Source organism: Furipterus horrens, unplaced genomic scaffold, assembly GCF_987537825.1.
Source record: "Furipterus horrens unplaced genomic scaffold, mFurHor1.1.pri manual_scaffold_6, whole genome shotgun sequence".
Classification (NCBI taxonomy): domain Eukaryota; kingdom Metazoa; phylum Chordata; class Mammalia; order Chiroptera; family Furipteridae; genus Furipterus; species Furipterus horrens.
The window spans coordinates 65,794,682-65,815,420 of NW_028327176.1; the positions used below are offsets into that span (position 1 = coordinate 65,794,682).

Below are 20,739 nucleotides of genomic sequence, written 5' to 3' on the forward strand. Positions count from 1 at the left end.
AGAAACCTATGGGATCAGGGTAACTGTATCCCAAAGGCCCTCCACTGGGGGGGCGGGGCATGAGGCAATTTTCAGCACCACTCCTAAAATGGAATCCACGGTATTTATGGTCCCTAAAATGCTTTTTCACACACTATATCTTGCCACTCACAAAAGAGCAAATCCCAACTGTTTAAAAAAAAAAGTCTTAAATCAGAACATTATTCCTGGCCATGCCCAATAGGACAGTAGGACATAAACAGAGTTGTTAGGAACTGTTAAGCTGCACACTGGGAAGAACGAACAGGTCTCCAGGTGCCCAGAGTGGCCCGAGGGTGGCCACACACTACAAGGCCCATAACATTAGAGGAGTACTGAGAGCTCACCTTATAGATGGTGGTTCCCAGCTGTGCAGGAGACATGCTGACCACAACTCCTGCGCTCTGCAGGGCTGAGATCTTCTCTTTAGCTCCACCTTTTCCTCCAGCAATAATTGCCCCTGCATGGCCCATTCTCCTGCCAGGAGGAGCCGTTAGACCAGCAATGAAGGACACCACAGGCTTGGCTTTGGGACCCTGAAAAGTGAGATTTTCAACACTAATGAAGAAGTTGATTAAAACTGAACATCAATTTCATGACTGTCAGTAGACGGCTTGGAGAGGGTCTATCATTCATCCTCATTAAGAAAACCAACACAGATAAATATTAAGCTGAGAGTGAAACCCTCTGTGATGACACTTCATTTGCATAATAAATTTCATGCAAATTTATCTGTTTAGATATTATACCTCAACTTCACTGGTACAAACTATTATACAAATACATACAAGAAAGCACCCCTGAAAATATGTTATATGATTTGTGATAACAATGAATTAAAACACATGATCAGGCTGTTTTACTTGAACCTGATTTTATGTCTTAATTCACTACTAGTTCATCCTAATAAACCTGCTAAAATAAAAAAAGATGAGGCAGGCAGGTACACTGGGAAGAAGTAGGAGACACCAGACTCCCTGTCAGTTGACGAGAGCTGCGTGAAGTTGGATGAGGCACATCACCGCACTAGACTCTGCTGTCTCCTCTACGAGATGAAATGGCTCAACTAGACTGACTGCCAAGGGCCCTTTCTCCTCTCAAACCCTATGATGTTTAAGAAGAAAAATTCAGACTAATTTTATTCAACAAATTCATTCTAATGTGCCACCTCTATGTGCATAAATATCACTCTATTATATTCCTGAGGTAAAAATAAAAACCCACACACAGAAAATATAAGAAGTCCTGTGCTCTAGGCTTACAGTATAGTTTGAAGAAATAATATAAACTATGTATATATATATACACCAATCAGTTAAGAGATGCCTTAAAGCAATATATAAATATGTGGTTAGGTTTCACAGTGAATGAAAATACCAGGTTCATAATAGGAGTCCCAAGACCACAAGGGATCCAGTTAAAACAGAGAGGCCTGTGGAGGGCAGAATGTGAGTGAGCAAAACAGGAGTGACTCTGGGTGCCTTCCTTCAGGCACTAACTAGCACCTTCCCTTAGACCAGCAGGTCTCAAATCACTTGGTCTTGGGACCCCTTATACTTATAAAAATTATTGAGGATTCCAAAGAACTTCTGTTTATGTAGGTTGTATCTGGTATTTACTGTATCAGAAATTAAAACTAAAAAAATTTTATAAATACTTTTTAATTCATTTAAAAATAACTTTAAAACTACAAAAAATAATTTAGTAAGAAGAGTGGCATTATTTTACATTTTTACAACTCCTGACTGTCTAATAAAATGCAAACAGATTTTAATATCTGCTTTTGCACTTAATTTATTACAATATGTTGTTTGAAGTGCAAAAAGAAAATCCAGCCTCACACACATTATGTAGTTGGAAAGGGAGAAGTACTTTAATAGCCTGTCAGACAATTGTGGATATTCTTCTTTGAAACTACATGAACTTCAAGTGGTAATTTCTTAAAGGTTAGATGCAATGTTAGAATCTGAAACCATAGCAAAGAACTTTTTGTTCTTTGTTACTTTAAACTCTCTTAGTCTGCCTTGCACTTTGAATGGATCTTTAGCCTACAATGACTTTGTAACATGCTTTTGGCCAGATGAAAAATACAAGTTGCTGAGTTATGTAGATCTTCCCAGTGCTGACACATTTCATTATTCAGTATCAACAAATCACGCTCATCAGTATCATCACTAATCTCATTAGAAAAGTCTTTAGTAGGGGGATGTTGTCAAGTTCACAGTGGCAGACATAAGTTTTCCAAAATATTAATATTCACTGGAAGCTCAAACTGTATCATTGGCAACAAATATTATGAATTGTTTTCCTTGACATGGCAGGTTTGCTTTGTTCCTTTTTTGAGAAAAGGTCTGCCAAATACCTAAGTATTAATCACCAGTTTGTCTGTTGTTCTTTTGGGTAAAACTGGTGTTCCACAAAAGAGGAAAAAAAAAAAAAGTAGCTAGTTCAGCTCAAAACTCAATTGGGAAAGTGCTTTACTTCCCATTTCATCACAAACTGACTCAAGGGTTAAGATTTAATTAAATTTCAAAAAAATGAAACTAGACCACCAGCTCACACCATAAACCAGAATAAACTCAAAATGGATCAAAGACTTAAATGTAAGCCGTGATACCATAAAAGTCCTAGAGGAAAAAATAGGCAGGAAAATTTCAGATATCCCACGTAGCAACATTTTCACTGATATATCTCCTAAGGCAAGGGAAATAAAGGAAAGAATAAACAAATGGGACTACATCAAACTAAAAAGTTTCTGCTCAGCTAAAGAAAACATCAGCAAGATGCAAAGGAAACCAACCATATGGGAAAATATATTCGCCAATGACATCTCAGACAAGGGATTGATCTCCAAAATATATAAAGAACTCATACGACTCAACACCAAGAAGACAGACAACACAATTAAAAAATGGGCAAAGGACCTGAACAAACACTTCTCCAAAGAAGACATACAGAGGGCCCATAGACATATGAAAGTATGCTCAACATCACTAGCCATCAGAGAGATGCAAATTAAAACCACAATGAGATACCACCTCACACCAGTCAAAATGGCAATCATCAACAAATCAACAAACAACTTGTGCTGGAGAGGATGCGGAGAAACGGGAACCCTGGTGCATTGCTGGTGGGAATGCAGATTGGTGCAGCCACTGTGGAAAACAGTTTGGAATTTCCTTAAAAAACTAAAAATGGAACTGCCTTTTGAACCAGCAATTCCATTGCTAGGATTATATCCAAAAAATCCCGAAACACCAATTCAAAAGAACCTATGCACTCCAATGTTCATAGCAGCACTATTTACAATAGCCAAGTGCTGGAAACAACCTAAATGCCCATCTGTAGATGAGTGGATCAAAAAACTGTGGTACATTTACACAATGGAATTCTATGTAGCAGAAAGAAAGAAGGAACTTCTACCATTTGCAACAACATGGATGGAACTAGAGAAAATTATGCTTAGTGAAATAAGCCAGGCAACAAAAGAAAAATACCTTATGCTGTCACCTATTACAGGAAACTAATGAACAACACAAACAAATGAGCAAAATTGAACCAGAGGTATGTAAACAAGAAGTAGACTAACAGTAACAAGGGGGGCGGGGGGGAGGAAAAGAAAGGTGTAAGGGGATGGGTCAAGTTAAAAAATATATATATATATGAATGACCCACAGACAGGTGCAACTGAGTGGGGACTAAATGTGGGGGAGGGGAGGGACAGGGTGCAGGGAAACAAGAGGGCTAAAAAAGTGAGACAACTGTAATGGAAAAACAAACAAAAATTTTTTAGTGGGGGAAAAATGAAAATATGAAGAATGGAAATGCCAGTTCAGTGAATATTAGGACAAAGATTTTCCATCACGTTGTATATTTTTCTCCCTATTTGATCCCTCCAGAGTTTGGCATTCTAAACAGGTAAGTAATGACATAAATTCCTTTGCATAGAACTAATAAGACCAGTTGTCAACAGAGGTTCTTTTTTTTTTTTTTTTCTGACCAAGTCTTTGACTGGAATGTCAAGCCTAAAGGAAACATACTTGGGCTCAGATTGTTACCAGAAAGCCCTGAGGAACTGGGAATGACTTTCAAAGGTAATAAAAGCCCGTGAGATAAAAGGCCTGGTACCATGGTTGGTTGTGCGGTCCACAGCAATCTTTCCAGGGAAGGAACGAAGGTTGTTTTCCTGAAAGATGGCTAGAAGGGACCTTAAGGCACAAGGAAAGACCAGAAAGACTTGGAAAAAACAGGTGTGTACAGGCAAGGATGAATGCCAGATATGTGGCACAGCTTCTGTGCCCTGAAGAACAGACTGAAGGTCACCCCAAATATTCCTTGGGTAAGTTCCAGCAAAGCAGAACTAAAGATCATAAGTGATCATTTGCTGCTCTTGTTATGTTTATGCAAACGAACAGGATAAATTAAAAATGGACTTAATGTAGTCCCTTTAAAGACAAGGAGGGTAACCTTAGGGAGAAAAATTATTATTCAAGGAAAATCACAATGATCAGTAGTAGAGTATAAAACAGGGCAACTAACTGTCTTAAAAGTTTCTTCTCCAGATTTAGAGACTTGTTTGCGGGTTATGTTACATAAATTAACACGTGTTTTTTGTTTTCAAAGGACATAAGCCTATGATCGCATTACCTGAGTGATTATCTGTACGCATAAGCCTCACTTAATCCTCTCTGCAGCGCTGCCTCCTGAGACTCAACGGTTTGGCTGAACTAAATGGCTGGGTTGGGGAAGAATGGGGTGGTCTGTGGGCTTCACTTTAAAACGGGTTTCTCTTTTCTATCCTAATGACTTGGACAGAAAAGGCCCAGAGGTCTGAGAGGGGGAAAAACCTAAACTATTTACCTCAGCCCAAACTAAGTATAATGGGCAAAACGGTTTTGGACAGGCGAGATGTGCCTAGCACACCTTCTTACAAAGAAGCCTTTGTTTTTTTTTCCCTAATATGGAACATTGAAAAATTAATCCCTGCCTTTTGTCATCTAGTAGTTATGGATTGAATGATGTCTTTTAACCCTTTTCGCCAAATCTGTTGCCCCCAGAACACAACAAGGACACCAGCCTGTTAAACCAAGCACGCCATTGACCGGAGACAGCCAACTGACCTGGAGTCTGCACGATCCTTCCCCATGTGGGAAGGCCACCCTCCCCTCCACACCCCCACTCTTATTAGGGTTTTCTGGACCCAAGGGTAGGTAGGACGACGACCATGTCCAGCTTGAAGCAGCTAGAGGAGCTTGAGACCTTCGCCCATTGTCCTTTACAAGATTACAAAGGGTCCTAATATTTGAGAGGGGGGGGATAGTTAATTTTTACGAACCAGGGGTATGGACTTGGGGGGGATTGCTGGGGGAGGGGGGTGCTGGGTGGAGGGGAACAAGGGGGAGAAAATTGGAACTGTTGTAACAATATAATCAATAAAAAACATTAAAAAAAAAGATTTAATTAAATTAATGGCTTTTACTGCTTCATCAGGACATTCTTAAATAAAACTGGTTTTTGTTTCTTTCTTTTCTTTTTTTTACTGGAGTACATGGCAGTGAATGGTGACTGGCTCAGTTTGCTTCCATTGCCCTGGTTCACACTAAGGTCCCAGCATGCCAGGTCTCACGTGCTCTGACACTGGTCACTGCAGCCTCGTCTCCCACCACCTGCCCTGCTCTTCACCTTCCAGTAATTCCAGACTGCTCTGCCTCTGCTCCTCTGCTAAGGATGTTTCCCATCCTCCTTGGATTCCTGGAAAATTTCTACTTAACTTTTAAGATCTCTCAAGACCCTTCTTCCTCCATAAGCCTTTCTGACTCTTCCTCCCGCACTCTCCTTACAATGGATCATCTTCTTGTCCAGGGGCCCCACGGTGCCTTTCACACACTTCTCTTACGCTCGGTACACTAGCTGGAAATTATTTCCCACGTGTTCCCCCTCCTAAACTATGAATTCTCTGAACACAGGGACTATGCCCTCACTGAAAAAGAAAAGACCCCACCAGTCATTTATCCATCACTCATGGGCTCTCAGAGGCTCTGAGCATCTCATAAATGAGTGGCACTAGTTCCCCTTAGTCTCTGTGTCCCTATACTCAGATAGTGGGAGTACTGCACTAGAAAGGAACAAGATGATGAAGAGCCTAAAATGCCAAACACGTTTACACCCCACCCCATTAACAAAGAATAGTGTCGCTTGAGATTTTTAAGCAGAGAAAAATACAATTAAAAGATGTTGAGAGAAATGTAGTATGAAAATAGGATATAGAAATGATGACAAGAGTGAAAGTCTAAAAACAGAACGACCAGTTAAGATGCCATCAATATCATTTGAGCAGATGCAGAGGACTATGGATACTTGTCCTTAACTCCTGAAATCTGACACCCGACCCCTCTGTGCTGTGATGGGGAAGTCAAGCAGACCTGGTATGAATCCCACTTCTGGTTCACTGTTGTACACGTACCACAGGCAAGTCATTAACCTCCCTGTGCCTGTTTCCTCACTTATAGGAGAAGGACAAAGGGTCAATATAAAGGTTAAACAACACTACTTTTGCAATAATTGTCCTCACTGTAACAATGATAAAAATAGTAGTTGTAGCAGCAGATAACATTATTGAGGTTCACCCTGTGCCAGGTATTGTGCTAAGTGTAATATGTCAACTCAGCTCTCTACCTACAATCTTGTCCCTAACAGGTTCCCAATAAAAAGGGATAGAAAAATATCTGCCAAATGAAACAAAATGTATATGTTTAGTTTTTCCCATTAAATTCTAAGGTATTCAAGGGATTCAGAGTTAGGATTAAATACATTTTAAAATTCACTTTTACAAACTGTAAATCTTTTTGTCTGAAAACAAGTCGATTTTTAACTAAATTTCAAACTTTACACTTTTCTGAATTCAAGACACTCTAATAACATCTTTCTCCAGTCTCCTAATAGCCTATTTATTCTTGCACTACATTTATCGGTACCTACTGCACCAAGGACACCAGTTCCCTACTGTCCATAATGGTGTCGAGTGACAGTCAGATATTATGCATGCCTTGTAGAAGGTATAAGCCAAGGCAGTGTGAATAAAAACAGCTGGCATGTCAGATGGGACATGATTCTGAAAAGAAGGCGAGAGTGGGGTGTGAGGGACTGGAATACTGTACCATGCTCAGTCTGACCTTTACCCTACATATAATGAGAAACTGTGATGGCTTAAAACCACGAGGGAGGCGGCACTGCTATCAGTTTCAGAAGGGCAGATAATCTGGGTGACCAGAAGCAGAATGGCCTGGGTGGCGGGAGGGAAAGGAGCAGAGAGAGATATCAGGGATAAATTATCAACATGGCCCAGGTGAGATAACATGAGGGCCTGAACCAGAACAGAAGGACTAATTATAGGTGATGCTCTGAATCTCTACATACTACCAAGATCTCAGGGACAGATATTAGTAACTGAGTGGAGATGAGAGAGGAGGAAGAGATATAAAATGGTTCTGAGGTTTCTGTCTTGAAAACTGCATGAAGGATGATGTTGTTGATATGCAATAACCTTCACACTTAAGGAATTGGCACAGAAAGTAACTCCAGGGAACATAAAGAAGAGAAGAACCTGGAGAAAAACGAAGAGCACGGAGCGGACTAAGATGGATTGAGGCCACTGCCATGACCTTCTGCAAAACTGTCAGGAGAGTAAAATTCAACAACAGCAGCAGTAAGTAGCTCAATAAGAGCACTTATTGTGTGCCTGGGGCAACTCTGTATATGTTCCTGAGACATTTAAACTCCACAGTCCTTACAATAATGCTAGGACGCAGTCACCACTGTAGCCCTGTTTTGCCAAAGAGAAAACTAGGCACAGTGAAGTAAAGTAACATGCCCAAGGTCACAAAGATTCTAAGTAGTAGACAGATGCCAGAGTGCTGAGGATAAGGGAGTGAATAAAAATTAAGGAAAAAGAAGAAAGTGAGGGGAAAGTCAAGCTACATCTTATACAGAGATCAGAGTTAAAAATCACCACTACAAGAAAATCAAGTATAGTCAAAATAGTCCTTGAATATTCCTTAAATCACATATAAATATGCATTGTTTTACGTATACTACTCCATATGTGCTATTATTGGGTCCTTTAGCTCTCTAGTATTCATTATTTCTCTATGGCATTTGATCCATTCACCTCAATTTCTTTCACAGACACAGAAAATTCTCTCCTCCCGCCTCCCTGTCCTCCTGAAGGTGCTTCCTCATTCACCAGTGTCAGGGAAATCCTGGAAACCACTTGCCAGTTTACCCCAGGCCTTTGCAACAGCGGCCAGAACACACATTCACTGAGTGGGGGCTGGTGGGCACCGAGCTGCTGCGGTCACCACTGTGCCCCCTCTCTCTTCTTCACCCAGAAACAGAGCTTATTCCCTTAAGCTAAATGAAATTATGATACAAATCCACACCACTCTTGACATTTAATTCTAAAGGAGAGGCAACAAGGAAAGCCAACATAGATAATAAAGCTTTTCTACTTGGCCTCTGAAGGGAAGTACTGCTCTGCAAAGAAAGACTGAAGCTAGAGGGAGGTGAGATCCTGGAAAAGGTGTGAAAGATAAGATCTTTCTAAGGTTGGCCTGGAAAAAGAGAAAGAGCACATATCCCCTAAGGGCAAGAGAAAGAAAAAGCACATTGGCAGCTCAGTGAGGGCTTCCAAGTCAATGACCTCAACTGTCCAATGACCCGCAAGGTCCATTCAGCAGGAGGCCAGCTCCCCTGCCACAGAGGTGTGCAGAGATGCCTGGGGAGGAGGACTCAGTGGAGAGCAGGCACTGGGGGAAAGGGAGAGGAAAATCACCGCAGAAAGTTTTCTAAGTGGCCGGTACTAAAGGCCCAGCTCAGAAAGCTTTGATTTTATCTTTCATGTTTTCTTGAAGAAGTAATCTTTGAGAAAATAAAAATAACTTCTAAAACAAGCCACTGGTATTATTCAAGAGCAAAGAGGAATATATTCCCAAAGCCAAATTTACTGAATTATGTTGCTTCAAAAATTCTGCAGCATTTTCTTCTGCATTACCACCAATTTCACCAATCAGGATAATGCCTTCTGTGGCTGGATCTTTCAGAAAGACATCAAGGCAGTCAATAAAATCTGTGCCATTGAAAGGATCACCTCCAATGCCTGAAAAAGTCAAAGAATACCAACAGTATGAAAATTAGACCAAGAAATGTTATTTCAACTCATTTCTTATTTTGCCTACCGCTCTCACCAATATTTTCAAATGTATCATTACTCTTGCACTAAACTTTTTTTTTAATCACACAAAATGGTACATTTGTTTATAATATTACATGAATCCTGAGTAATGGCTGGATTCTCATACTCACAAAGCAAAACCTTTTTGTTTTAGTTCCTTTACCAATCCTCTTCCCTTCCACAAAATTATCCCTAGATGACTGTTTAAAGATGAGCATTTTAAGAAAATGTATGTTTGTGTTGCAAGTGAGAACGTCTTCTCTGATTAAATATTTAACAACTTTCTCTGCACAAACTAACTATTAATGAGTCAAATTTCAGAGGAACCACTCACAAGTTTTAAGACAGAAGTCCCAGTGAGGGACAGGCAGGAGGGTGCGCTGACCTCTCCTCCCCTCAGATCCAGCGTGGGTGATGACAGAGACTACACACAGGGGCTCTACTCCAAGCACATGACATTTAAGAGCAAGTACTGTACTTGAATAGAATTAAAGTAAATATTTCTTACAGACTGGGTGCCACGTTTTATTAAAGTTATAAACTTACTGAAGGCAAGACTGATTTCCTTTTTAATACATCCCTGAAGAATGAAGTTCAGGAAGGAAAACAGCATTTATTGAGTGATAAGTACTATGTCTTAGCATATGTTAGACCTACCATCTCCTAATTCTTCCAATTTCTGTGACATAGACATTATTAGTCTTGATTTATAAATTAAAAACAGAAACTGAGTAACATGAAATGGGCAACTCTTTTCAAAATCTTTCTTATACTCCATCATCCTGTTACCCAAAGTCTAAGACTGTGCTTTACACACAGAAAAGCCTGATTTGGATTTGAGTCTTAATAAAAATACTCCATGGCCATATTTTATAATTTTTTGTTATAACAAGCTATTTTTCAAAGCTTTTTAAAAGGTAGTCTAAGAATCTGAGGAAATATTTAAGCAAATGAGACATTTGCCTGGCTTTTGGCAACAAATAACAAAATTATTTAAAAATGCAAAAGACTTTTTTACTTTTAAAAGTAGGAGGCAGTATAAGATACAGCAACAAAAGTGGTTCTGGGAGCTCAACCTTCCTCAAAGTAGATTTTCTCACTAACTTTTCAGCTCAGTGGTACCTTATATGTTACCTTAAGAATTAGATAATGAATGGCAAAGAATTTAGTAACTGTGAAGCATTGAATTATATAGCTTATAATGATAGCAAATGATAATTATAGAAACAAAAGCTCTAATACGAAGGACTACTTGTTCACAGTAAGTGATGTTTTCAGGCACCAAGGCTCCCTGAAGCCACGTGTCTGAAGATGGAATCTTGGGACCACGGATCTTGAAAAATACAGCAGAGCTTCACGCTTACACAAATTGAATTCGAGATCATAAGATCTTTTTAATAAAATGGTATCAAAACCTCTTGCAAATAATCAATACGACTATTATTGCACGCAATGAAAATACTGCATTTCAATAAAATTATCTGAGCAAAAATCCCTCACCAATGCACAAAGACTGCCCCAATCCAACTTGTGTTGTTTGGTGAACTGCTTCATAAGTCAGGGTGCCAGATCTGGACACAATACCTTAAAGAAAGAGAATTCAAAAATATTAGATTGTGTCCATATGATAGACTACCACAGGATAAACTAAACTACAAATACAAGTACATATAAAATCCATTTCATGATTTGTCATCCAAATCAACAATATTGTCAAATGATGAAATAAGAAAAAAAAAGACTTAAATTAAAGCAGGGAGCTCTTAAAAATTAGTTCTAGGAGAAAGCACATTATTAGTTACGGTTATTTTATGATCTACAAACGCAGTGTAAGAAAGACCTAAATCACCTCTACTAAGAATCTTCAGAAAAGGGATAACAGTATCCACATGAACTTAGTAGGTACAATCCTGCTTAGGATTGCAGAACATACAGATCAGACTTATAGATACCCGAACTATTAAACCACCAAAACCTTCAGACTGTAACATTTAGTTGCATTTAGTGATGCTGTCTATCTCTCCCACAATTATTTTTCTAATAATTTTTAAATAATATATAGGCTTTAAAGAAAACTGGGAAAGAAGGTCACAAGCCCTCTGAGTTCAAGTCTGCCACCTAATTTCCTTTATACAATGGGCCTATGTGAAAGAACATAATTTCACATCTGGACAAGGTGTGATATGTAGGGGTGGGGATGGTAGCAGCGAGACATCTTCTCTTGTAGTTCAATAGGCTTGGCTGAACTACAGGAAAGGTAATTTGTTTCATACTACAATCTATATATGAGTGGATCCCTAATTTTAATAGGTTAGGAAGTGTAAATGAATAAGTTCAATTATTAGAACATAATATATAACAATATATTTTTAAGCGATTTTATTTATTTATGTTCAGAGAGAGGGGAAGAGAGGGAGAAAGAGTGGGAGAAAAACATCACCATCAGTATGCGAAAGAAACATCCATCAACTGCCTCTAGCAGAACCCCAACCGGGAACCTGGCCTGCAACTCAGGCATGTGCCCCGATAGGAAATTGAACAAGCAATGTTTCAGTTTGCAGGCTGGCACTCAGTCCCCTCAGCCACACCAGCCAGGGCATCATATAACAATTAAAAGTAAATAAATAAAACAACAAATTTTATATGAACTAAATCAGTGCATGAATTCTGGGGTGGTGAATAATTCCAGTGTCCATGGTTTGCTTTCTTTAAACTTCTGTCTTTTTAAGAACTTAGAAGATATTTTTCTAACAATAGTGATACCCTATCAGGGCAAGCACAATAGAATTCTTGTCAGACTAAGACAAAAACCATAACCATAAGCCACCTTCATTTTGTTATAGCATATTCTTAGTTGTACATTACTATTGATATATACTCATGGGTTGTGCATAAATATCCAGCTTCTCATAATGAATTTGGGTGCACATAACTTCAGATTCTCAGAACCAGTAAGTCACATTGAAAGGCATGAGTGGACTTTCATCGGTGCTAGATGGTGCCTTACAGACCACTGTCAGATTGTTGTTCTGTATTGATTTCACCGCACAGGAAGAGCTACTTCACTCCCTGACACTTGCTCATTTCATATGGAACTCTGTGCCAACTCCCCAGCCCAGCATCATCCCAATCTTTCTCTCCAGACTTTGTTTCCCATCTTCCACGCTAGTGAAAGTGATTTATTCTTCAATTATTCGCATTTGCTCTTTGAAGTCATTCCTTTTCTCCTACTACCTGGTTCAATAAGAGACCACCCATGGTGCTCGAGATTCTGTGGTTGACTGGTTCCTTGCTAGAATGTGACCTTTAGGGGGTCAGTAAACTAAATTACAAATACAAGTGGATGTAAAGTCCATTCCAGCCCTGGCTGGTGTGGCTCAGTGGATTGAGCGACAGCCTGCAAATTGAATTGGGCATCAGTTCAATTCCCAGTCAGAGCACATGGCTGGGTTGAGGAGAAGCGCACAGATGTTTCTCTCACACACCGATGTTGATGTTTCTCTCCCTTTCTTCGTCCCTTCCCCTCTCTCTAAAAATAAATAAAAACTTTCTTCAAAAAACAGATGATCTTAATAGATATTTCCAGAACTTTCCACCCCATCTCAATAAATTTAACAAGATAGAAAAATAAAATAAAACCCATTCCATAATTTGTCATCCACTGTTTCCCACCCCTGTGTTCTCTGCATCAAGCTAGTTCAAGCACAAGAGCTCAGTAAATATTTACTGAATGAGTCAAAACTAAAAACCCTTCAATGGAGTATGACCTTCCGCTTAAGCAAAATCTAATTCCAATAGTTTTAAGACCATTCACTAATTGGATGCTAATTCTAATTCATAATAAGTGAAAACCACTACCACCATTCCTCCTGTTTCCTATCAGTGTTTCCCTATTCTCAGAGCTTTCTTCTCATCTAGGTCCTCTCCTTACCACAGTCCCTCCTCTGTGGAACCTTTCATAACTGTGGTTAGGTAGGTAATGCCTACTACCTATTGATTTGGTGCCTTTAGCTTTTAAACAAAGTAAATGGTAACTTCTTAGTCATATGTAATTGTGTGCAATTATCTAGCCTCCTTTCCACTCTATTCCTACCTGATTCTTATAACACAATGATCAACATCCTAGATCAGCAATTTTCAACTGCTGTGCAGCAAGAGGCACACTGGTGTGCTGCAAGTAAAACGTGTAATATTTGACTCTTCAGTCAGGGGCATTGACTTCTTTTCCCTTAGATTGTCAAATAAAGGAATGACAACAGTCAACATACCAATAGCCGTCTGGTGTAAATGAATCAAAATTATAGCTAACTTTGTCAGTTTGGCAAAATACATATTTTTGGTGTGCTGCAGACTTTGAGTAATTAGTTTATGTGCTCATGAGAGGTTAAAATTTGCTGTTCTAGATTATTGGGAACAACAACTATTTTATTCTAATCTTTTGAAGGATCATTATAACAATCAGTGAAAAGCAACACCCGAATGTTATCATTCTTTTAAGGGGCTTTGATCTGATTATAAAAATGATATGTAAGTTACATAAATGCAAACCATACACACTGAAGATAATGAAAGTGATGATTTTAGGGTATATTACTCTGCCATCTTTAAAGTATATATAGTAAAAAAAATTATCACTTTAAAATATCTATCATAAGGATAATCCTGCTTCTGAAAAGTAGAGGTACTTTCCTCTATTCTCCCTGCTAAGTAAAACTAAAAAGCTTGGGCAATATACAGGGTGAGCCAAAAGTAGGTTTATAGTTGTGAGCACATGAAACACTGTTTAGTCTTGTATTATTTATTAATTATTGCATTATTTGCCATACAAACAACTGTAAACCTACTTCTGCCCCATCTTGTATATTAAACAAATGTAAAATAATCTCTGAAAGATGGAGAAGGCAGAGTGGGTAGGCACCTTGAGACTCAAGAAATGATACAGTAGTGAGTTCCCTGAGTTTTCTTGTCTCATGTATCCCAGACATGAAGCTAAAAATAAGCCAGCATCCCAGAAATATATGTAAAAAAAAACCTCCCCCAAAAGCCTGCTCTCTCTAGCTGAAGAACCAAGAACAGGACAGCATAGTAAAACAGAAAACTTTTAGGCAATAACCACTCCATACCAATTAAAGACTAGAAAAAAATTGTACCTCCACCCCCATTCACATGAGCAAAGGCCAGAGAGGAATGCTAGGCTTCCACATTTACAAGGCTATAATGAAGCACCCAACACACCTGCCAAGAAGGTGAAAGGAAAGGCCCAGTAGGCAATTGGGACTTTCATCTATGGAAGCTGGTAATTAGCCCTGCCCCACCGCCACGAGTTCAGTGGAAACCCTGTGAGGAGACTGTATATCCATCCTCAGGCTTCTGAGGACATTAGCACTGGTATCAAAACAGAAATAGACAGTGCATATAATCATATTTTCTCTCCACACCTTCTTAAAAACTTTGTAGTAACACATACTCTATTTTTTTAAATTATATTTTACTGATTATGTTGTTAGAGTAGTTCCAATTTTTTTCCCCCTTTGCTCCCCTCTGCCCAGTACCCCTCTTCCCTCCAGCAACTCCACCCCTCTTAGTTCATGTCCATGGGTCGTGCATATAAGTTCTTTGGCTTCACCCTTTCCTATATTATTCTTAACATCCCCCTGTCTGTTCTGTACCAACCAATTATGCTTCTTAGTCCGGGCACCACTTCTTCATTTCTACCCTTACCCCTCCCAGCTGATAACCCTCCAAATAATCCCCATACCTGATTCTGTTCCTATTCTTGTTTGGGTAGGTGGATTTTGTTTTTATTTTTTAGATTCAGTAGCTGATAGTTGTGAGTTTGTTGTCATTTTAGTGTTCATAGTTTTGATCTTCTTTTTCTTAAGTAAGTCCCTTTGACATTTCATATAATAATGGCTTGGTGATGATGAACTCCTTTAGCTTCACCTTGTCTGGGAAGTACTTCATCTGCCCTTCCATTCCAAATGATAGCCTTGCTGGATACAGTAGTCCTGGTTGCAGGCTGCCTTTCATCACATTGAATACTGCTTGCCAGTCCCTTCCTGCCTGCAAAGTGTCCTCTGATAAATCAGCTGATAGTCCTATAGGCACCCCTCTGTAGGCAACTCTCCACCTCTCTCTTGCTGCCCCCAGGACTCTGTCTTTATCTTTCACACTTGGTATCTCAGTCATGATGCGTTCTTGTGTGGTTCCCTCTGGGTCCAGCTCACCTAGAACCCTCTATGCTTCCTGGACCTGTATGTCCATCTCCTTTGCAAAATTTGGGAAGTTTTCCTCATTTTTTTCAATTCTTGCTTCCTCATTCTGCACTGGTTGACTGCTTTGTTCTCCCTTATGTTCCAAATCATTGATTTGAACCCCGGTTTCCTTCCCTTCACCATTGGTTTTGTGTGAATTTTCCTTCATTTCACTTAGCATAGCCCTTGCTTCTTCTCTTATGTGTTTGCCATAGTCAAGCATATCTGTCAAGCCTGTGAGCATCTTTATCACCAGTGTTTTGAATTCTATATCTGTTAGGTTGTCTATCTCCTCATCAGTTAAGTTGGCTGTTTCCTCGTCACTTAGTTCTCCCACTGAAACCTTGATCCATTTCCCCTTTTGGGCCAGGCCTCTCTGTCTCCTCATTCTGACAGGCTCCTGTGTTTGTTTGCCTCCACATCCCAGGTAGAGCTGTCGCTCCTGTTACATTGTAAGGGGAGGAACCTTAGAGATTCGTCAGTACAGAGCGACCTGTTTCACCACGTAGTGGCGCTGTATGTGGGGGAGGCGTTCAACAGGGAACAATGCTGCCTGCCCAGCACTCACCCCTTTTCCAGGTGCCTCTCCCACTTCCGCACCAGACTGGTGCCCCTCTATCTGCCACCCCAGCCGCCATTCCCAGAGTGGGTGGGTCTTCGGATGTTCCAGGACCATGGGGGCCCCTCAAACAAGCGGACTCTGCTGAGACCGGCAGTTTCTGCCTCCGCCCCAACCCCCACTGGTCTGCACAGTCAGAAGCAATGAAGCTCTATTTTCACCAGTGCTGGGACAGTGAGCTTCGCGGTCTGGTCTGGTGCTGGGAGCACTCCTGACTTTTTAAAACATGTGACTGCACTTTCCGCTGGCCTGCCGCTGCTGATGCTGCTGCCACCACACCGGGTCCTCTCTGCCCTGGCTCTGCCCCTCCTACCTGTCTGGATATTTCTTCTTTATATCTTTGTTTGTTGGACTTCCATGCAGCTTGATTTTCTGGAACTTCTGGTTGTCTCTAGTTTTGAGGTAGTTGTATTCCTTCTTAGTTGTGGAGGGAGACGCAGCGTATCTGTCTGTCTAGGTCTCTATGATGGCCGTCAGCACTATTGATAGTAATGGCTTATAGATAAATTACTGTAACCATCTATTATTGTGCAGAAACAGTATAGCTTAGTGAAAGTTAGATGTGAAGAGTATAATAACAGGCATAATGGGCTTTGAAATGTTAATTTGGTTATTACTTTTAGAAATAAACAAGTAGCAATATAATTTTCCCAAAACATTTTGAGAAAGTTTGTCATATCCAAGAGGGAAACTATACTATAGGCTAGGACACAGAAAAACCAACAATAAAAATATTCACATATCTGACAAAGAACATATCCAGAACTTTTATAGAATGCCCAATAATCAACAATAAAAACACAATCTAATAAAAAATGTGCAAAAAATTTGAACAGGTAATTCACAAAAGACATATAAATAGCCAATAACTACATGAAAAGGTGCTCTACATTATTGGTAATCAGGGAAATTCAAAACCATAACAAGACACCATTTCACTCCCAGTAGAATGGCTAAAATTAAAGACTGACAATACTAAATAATCGTGAAGATGTGGAACAACTGTAATACTCAAACACTGACAGTGGGAAGGAAAAAATGACCAGCCACTTTGCATAATTATTTTGCAATTTCTTAAAAAGTTGAACATACTTCAACCCTATTACTTAGAAATTCCATTCCTAGGTATTGTACCCAAGAGAAAGGAAAACATATCCACAAAAAGACCTGTACATTCACTTTAGCCTTATTTATGGCTCAAACCTAGAAACAATGCAAATGTTCATCAATGGGAGAATGAACAAATTGTGATATGATTACATACAGAATACTACTTAGCAATAAAATGAAATTAACTATTGATACACGCAAACACATGGAAGAATCCATGGTATCTGGGCAGGAAGAGTCTTCTCCCCCAAAATATCTTCATTGAGTCCACAGAATAACTTTGGCTTCTCAAACTCATTTAATTTAGGATATAGAAATATAACATTGATTCACTATAAAATTACCCTGGCAATTAAAATGAATTTGACTTACAGTCACAAATTCCCTTTTTGAGTTCTAAGCTTATGGCAAAGAATTTTTTTTTTAACCTATAGAAAACATACTCACCAATTCTTCCTTTCTTGTGGATGTGGCCAGGCATGATACCAATTTTACATTCTCCAGGCTGAAGAAAAGTAAACCATAGTTTCAAAAAAGTGGGAAAAAAAAAATCGTAATTCATAGGTCATACACACAAGTACACTGAGAGGCTAAAGCCAGGCGTATTTATTTAGTTATCTAGTTATTTATTTATTTATTTAAAACTCACATTGATAACTCCAGGGCAGTTTGGCCCAATCAGCCTTGTCTTTCCCTGGCGCAGTATTTTGTGCTTGACCCGTACCATGTCCTGCTGTGGGATACCTTCAGTTATGCACACAACCAAGGGCACTTCCGCCTCAACAGCTTCATTAATGGCAGCAGCAGCAAAAGGAGGAGGGACGTAAATGACAGAAGCTGTTGCTCCTGTCTGTTCTTTGGCCTGAAACATTAACCATGAAGTACTTTATTATTGGTTAAGTCATAAACATTGAAAAATGAATTCAATACCATGATTTTAACAATGTCTTGGATACCCCAGGAGAGATGGGACGTCTTCACAGCCTCTTCTCTGCCCCCTTGGAATGCCACTGAATTTAAAGGTTCTGTGACATCCCTCAGGCGATGGCATATCAGTAAACCTGAAAGCACTGTCTGATTTGCATTCTGTCCCCTCATTCCTGTGGTTTATTTTTGTTGTTTATAAGACACTGTATCACCTATTCAGTAACAAAGACCCGTACCTCCTCAGGAGAAAAAGAACTATTAAGTCCCTGAGCCTCGGATCTAGACTCTCAAACATCTGTTTAAAAATATATTACACTTGATAAATATAAGAGATAGCAAAATTGAAATGCTGTTTAGCTGATAATTTTTACTCTAATTGCACATTTATTAGCAATAAACTATAAAGCACATGTATAAGTGGCCACAGAATAAGAATGTGGGTGAAATAAGCATTAGGATATACACTACATCACCCTCACAATGCAAACCACTTAAGACCATCAGTTTGACTGTACTTTTTCTCTCTATGGACACAAGCCTGCATTTGGTCTTAACATACTCTCCATGTATATCAATACAAATGTATCCTTCTTCCCACTTCCACATGTGGTCATGTCTCTTCTACTGTAATGGAAGCTCCTTGAAGATTATCAGTGATCTCTGACTCTCCAAGAGAGCAACACCTACTCTATGGGAGGGGTCTATCCAGGTCTCAGTTAAGGCTTCACCACAACCCTGCATGCTCAGATGCTGAGGCCAAAAGATATTAAATAACTTGCATGAGGTTACACAGCTAGAAAGTGGCAGAACCAAGATTCAAACCTATGTTTATCTGATTTCAAGTGTCCATTCATTTCAGTTAGAGCAGGCTACCTCCCTGCAAGTGTTAAAATGTAACTCAGTCACAATATAAATCAAAACCTTTTGGAAGGCTGTCCCATGGGATTTCACAATGGTTAATATAAATACAAAGCTATATAACATACAGGTATGTCTAGAAGGGGGCAGAAATAAAACACAGTGATTCTCCACATTCTCAGAAACTGAGCAGCATTCTGTACTGCATCCCTAATAAAAAGAGGTATCTTAACGATGACAGGAGAACAAGGTCAAAGGATGCTGATGAATCATCCATAAATGATACCAGGGGTTAAAAATAATTTTTTAAAAAACTCTGTTCAAGGTGGTAATAGAAAAAGAAGAAAAAAAGAAATAAAAAGTAGGCTGGGACCAGAAGTCAGATCACAGGCATGGAGGTATTTTATGAAATATACATCCCACAGTTCTCTACCTTTTAAAGCTACAAATACTGTCAGAGCCTGGACTGTAACATTGGATGACAGATATCCATTCTATTCATTCAGGATGCTCATTGTAAGAACTCAACAAGTGAGAAATAAAACAGTATCTGTCAAAAAACTTACAGAATATTCCAAATAGCATATCTGTTTGTATCATGATAAATAATAAATGAATTGCTTAGTAACAAAAACTTTCTTTAAAAGCAGGCAAAAAAAAAAAAAAAAAAAAAAGGCTGATGACAAAGTCAAATCTACCTAGAGGAAATATGAAAGCAGCTCCTCTCTATATTTTGAGGTCATGAAGGCAGCTATAATAGAATTTAAGGGGAGGAAAAAACAAAAGAAATTAAAGCAAAAGGACTTTAAATGAGTCTTCTATAGATCACATGATTTTTAATTTTTTTAACTCTTTAAAATACAACACACTCAAAGCACACACACACATAAGATGCCCTATTTTCAAATTTAAACTAAAATAAAAAATTAAAATATATTTGTTTTTTCCTACATCTTAGGATTCAAAGTATAAATTGACTTCAATTTGAATTTAGCATTCTGTAAATTTGTACTTTAAAAAAATGCAAAACTTTAGAAACAGATCCAATATGGTGGAGGAGTAAGTGGAAGCTACACTAACTTCCTCCCAGGACCAGTCTGGATTCACAACTTAATTGTGGGGAAATCATCTAGAATAACCAACTGAACACTAGCTGGAGGGAAGTCTTCTAACCACGGAGAGACAGAAAAGGCCGCTACATCACAACGTGACCAGTAGGAAGTGCAGAGATGTGAAAGGGCTGGCTGGGCTGCCACGGGTACCAGCTGAAGTGACTGAGAAACAGCTCAGCAGCCAGGAGTTCCCCCTGAGAAGGGCAGGGTCTAAACCCCTAGCTGGGCTTCCCAGCCTAAAACAACAGAAAAGCGAAAAGCCACAGGGTTTCTTGCTAGCCAGAGAGAAACAGCTGGAGAAAAAGAGCTCTTAAACGGATCACGTACAAAAATATTTTGGCCCCCACTTAACCTGGGCTCAAGCAGAGGGAAGGCATAGAGGACTAGGGACACTTGGGGAGAATTTCGTGTGGTGGCTTTGAGGGGAGAACTGGGGGAGCAGCCGACCGGGTACCAGTGCTGACTCATCCCCAGTACTGCAGGCAGACCATTCCCCTCCCAATGGCATCAGCCTGAGGGGAAGCAAAAGCCCCGCCTACAGGAATTAAGATGGCCCACCCTAGGTCCTTAAGCCTGACAGCTAATCACAGATTGAATAGGTTAACAACTAAA

General features: G+C 39.5%; 1 protein-coding gene across 3 annotated transcripts in view; it reads right to left on the reverse strand.

The window, feature by feature from the left end:
* The window catches only part of SUCLG1 (succinate-CoA ligase GDP/ADP-forming subunit alpha), a 140,877-nt gene that overhangs the window by 93,645 nt on the left and 26,493 nt on the right, over positions 1 to 20,739 (reverse strand). For all 3 annotated transcript variants that reach the window (XM_090281610.1, XM_090281611.1, XM_090281613.1), the window contains exons 4-8: positions 17,880 to 18,092; positions 17,678 to 17,735; positions 10,748 to 10,831; positions 9,021 to 9,172; positions 366 to 554 (exon numbers count right to left, since the gene is read on the reverse strand). In XM_090281610.1, coding sequence (XP_090137736.1) covers positions 366 to 554; positions 9,021 to 9,172; positions 10,748 to 10,831; positions 17,678 to 17,735; positions 17,880 to 18,092 — 696 coding nt within the window. The remainder of the gene's footprint in view (positions 1 to 365; positions 555 to 9,020; positions 9,173 to 10,747; positions 10,832 to 17,677; positions 17,736 to 17,879; positions 18,093 to 20,739) is intronic.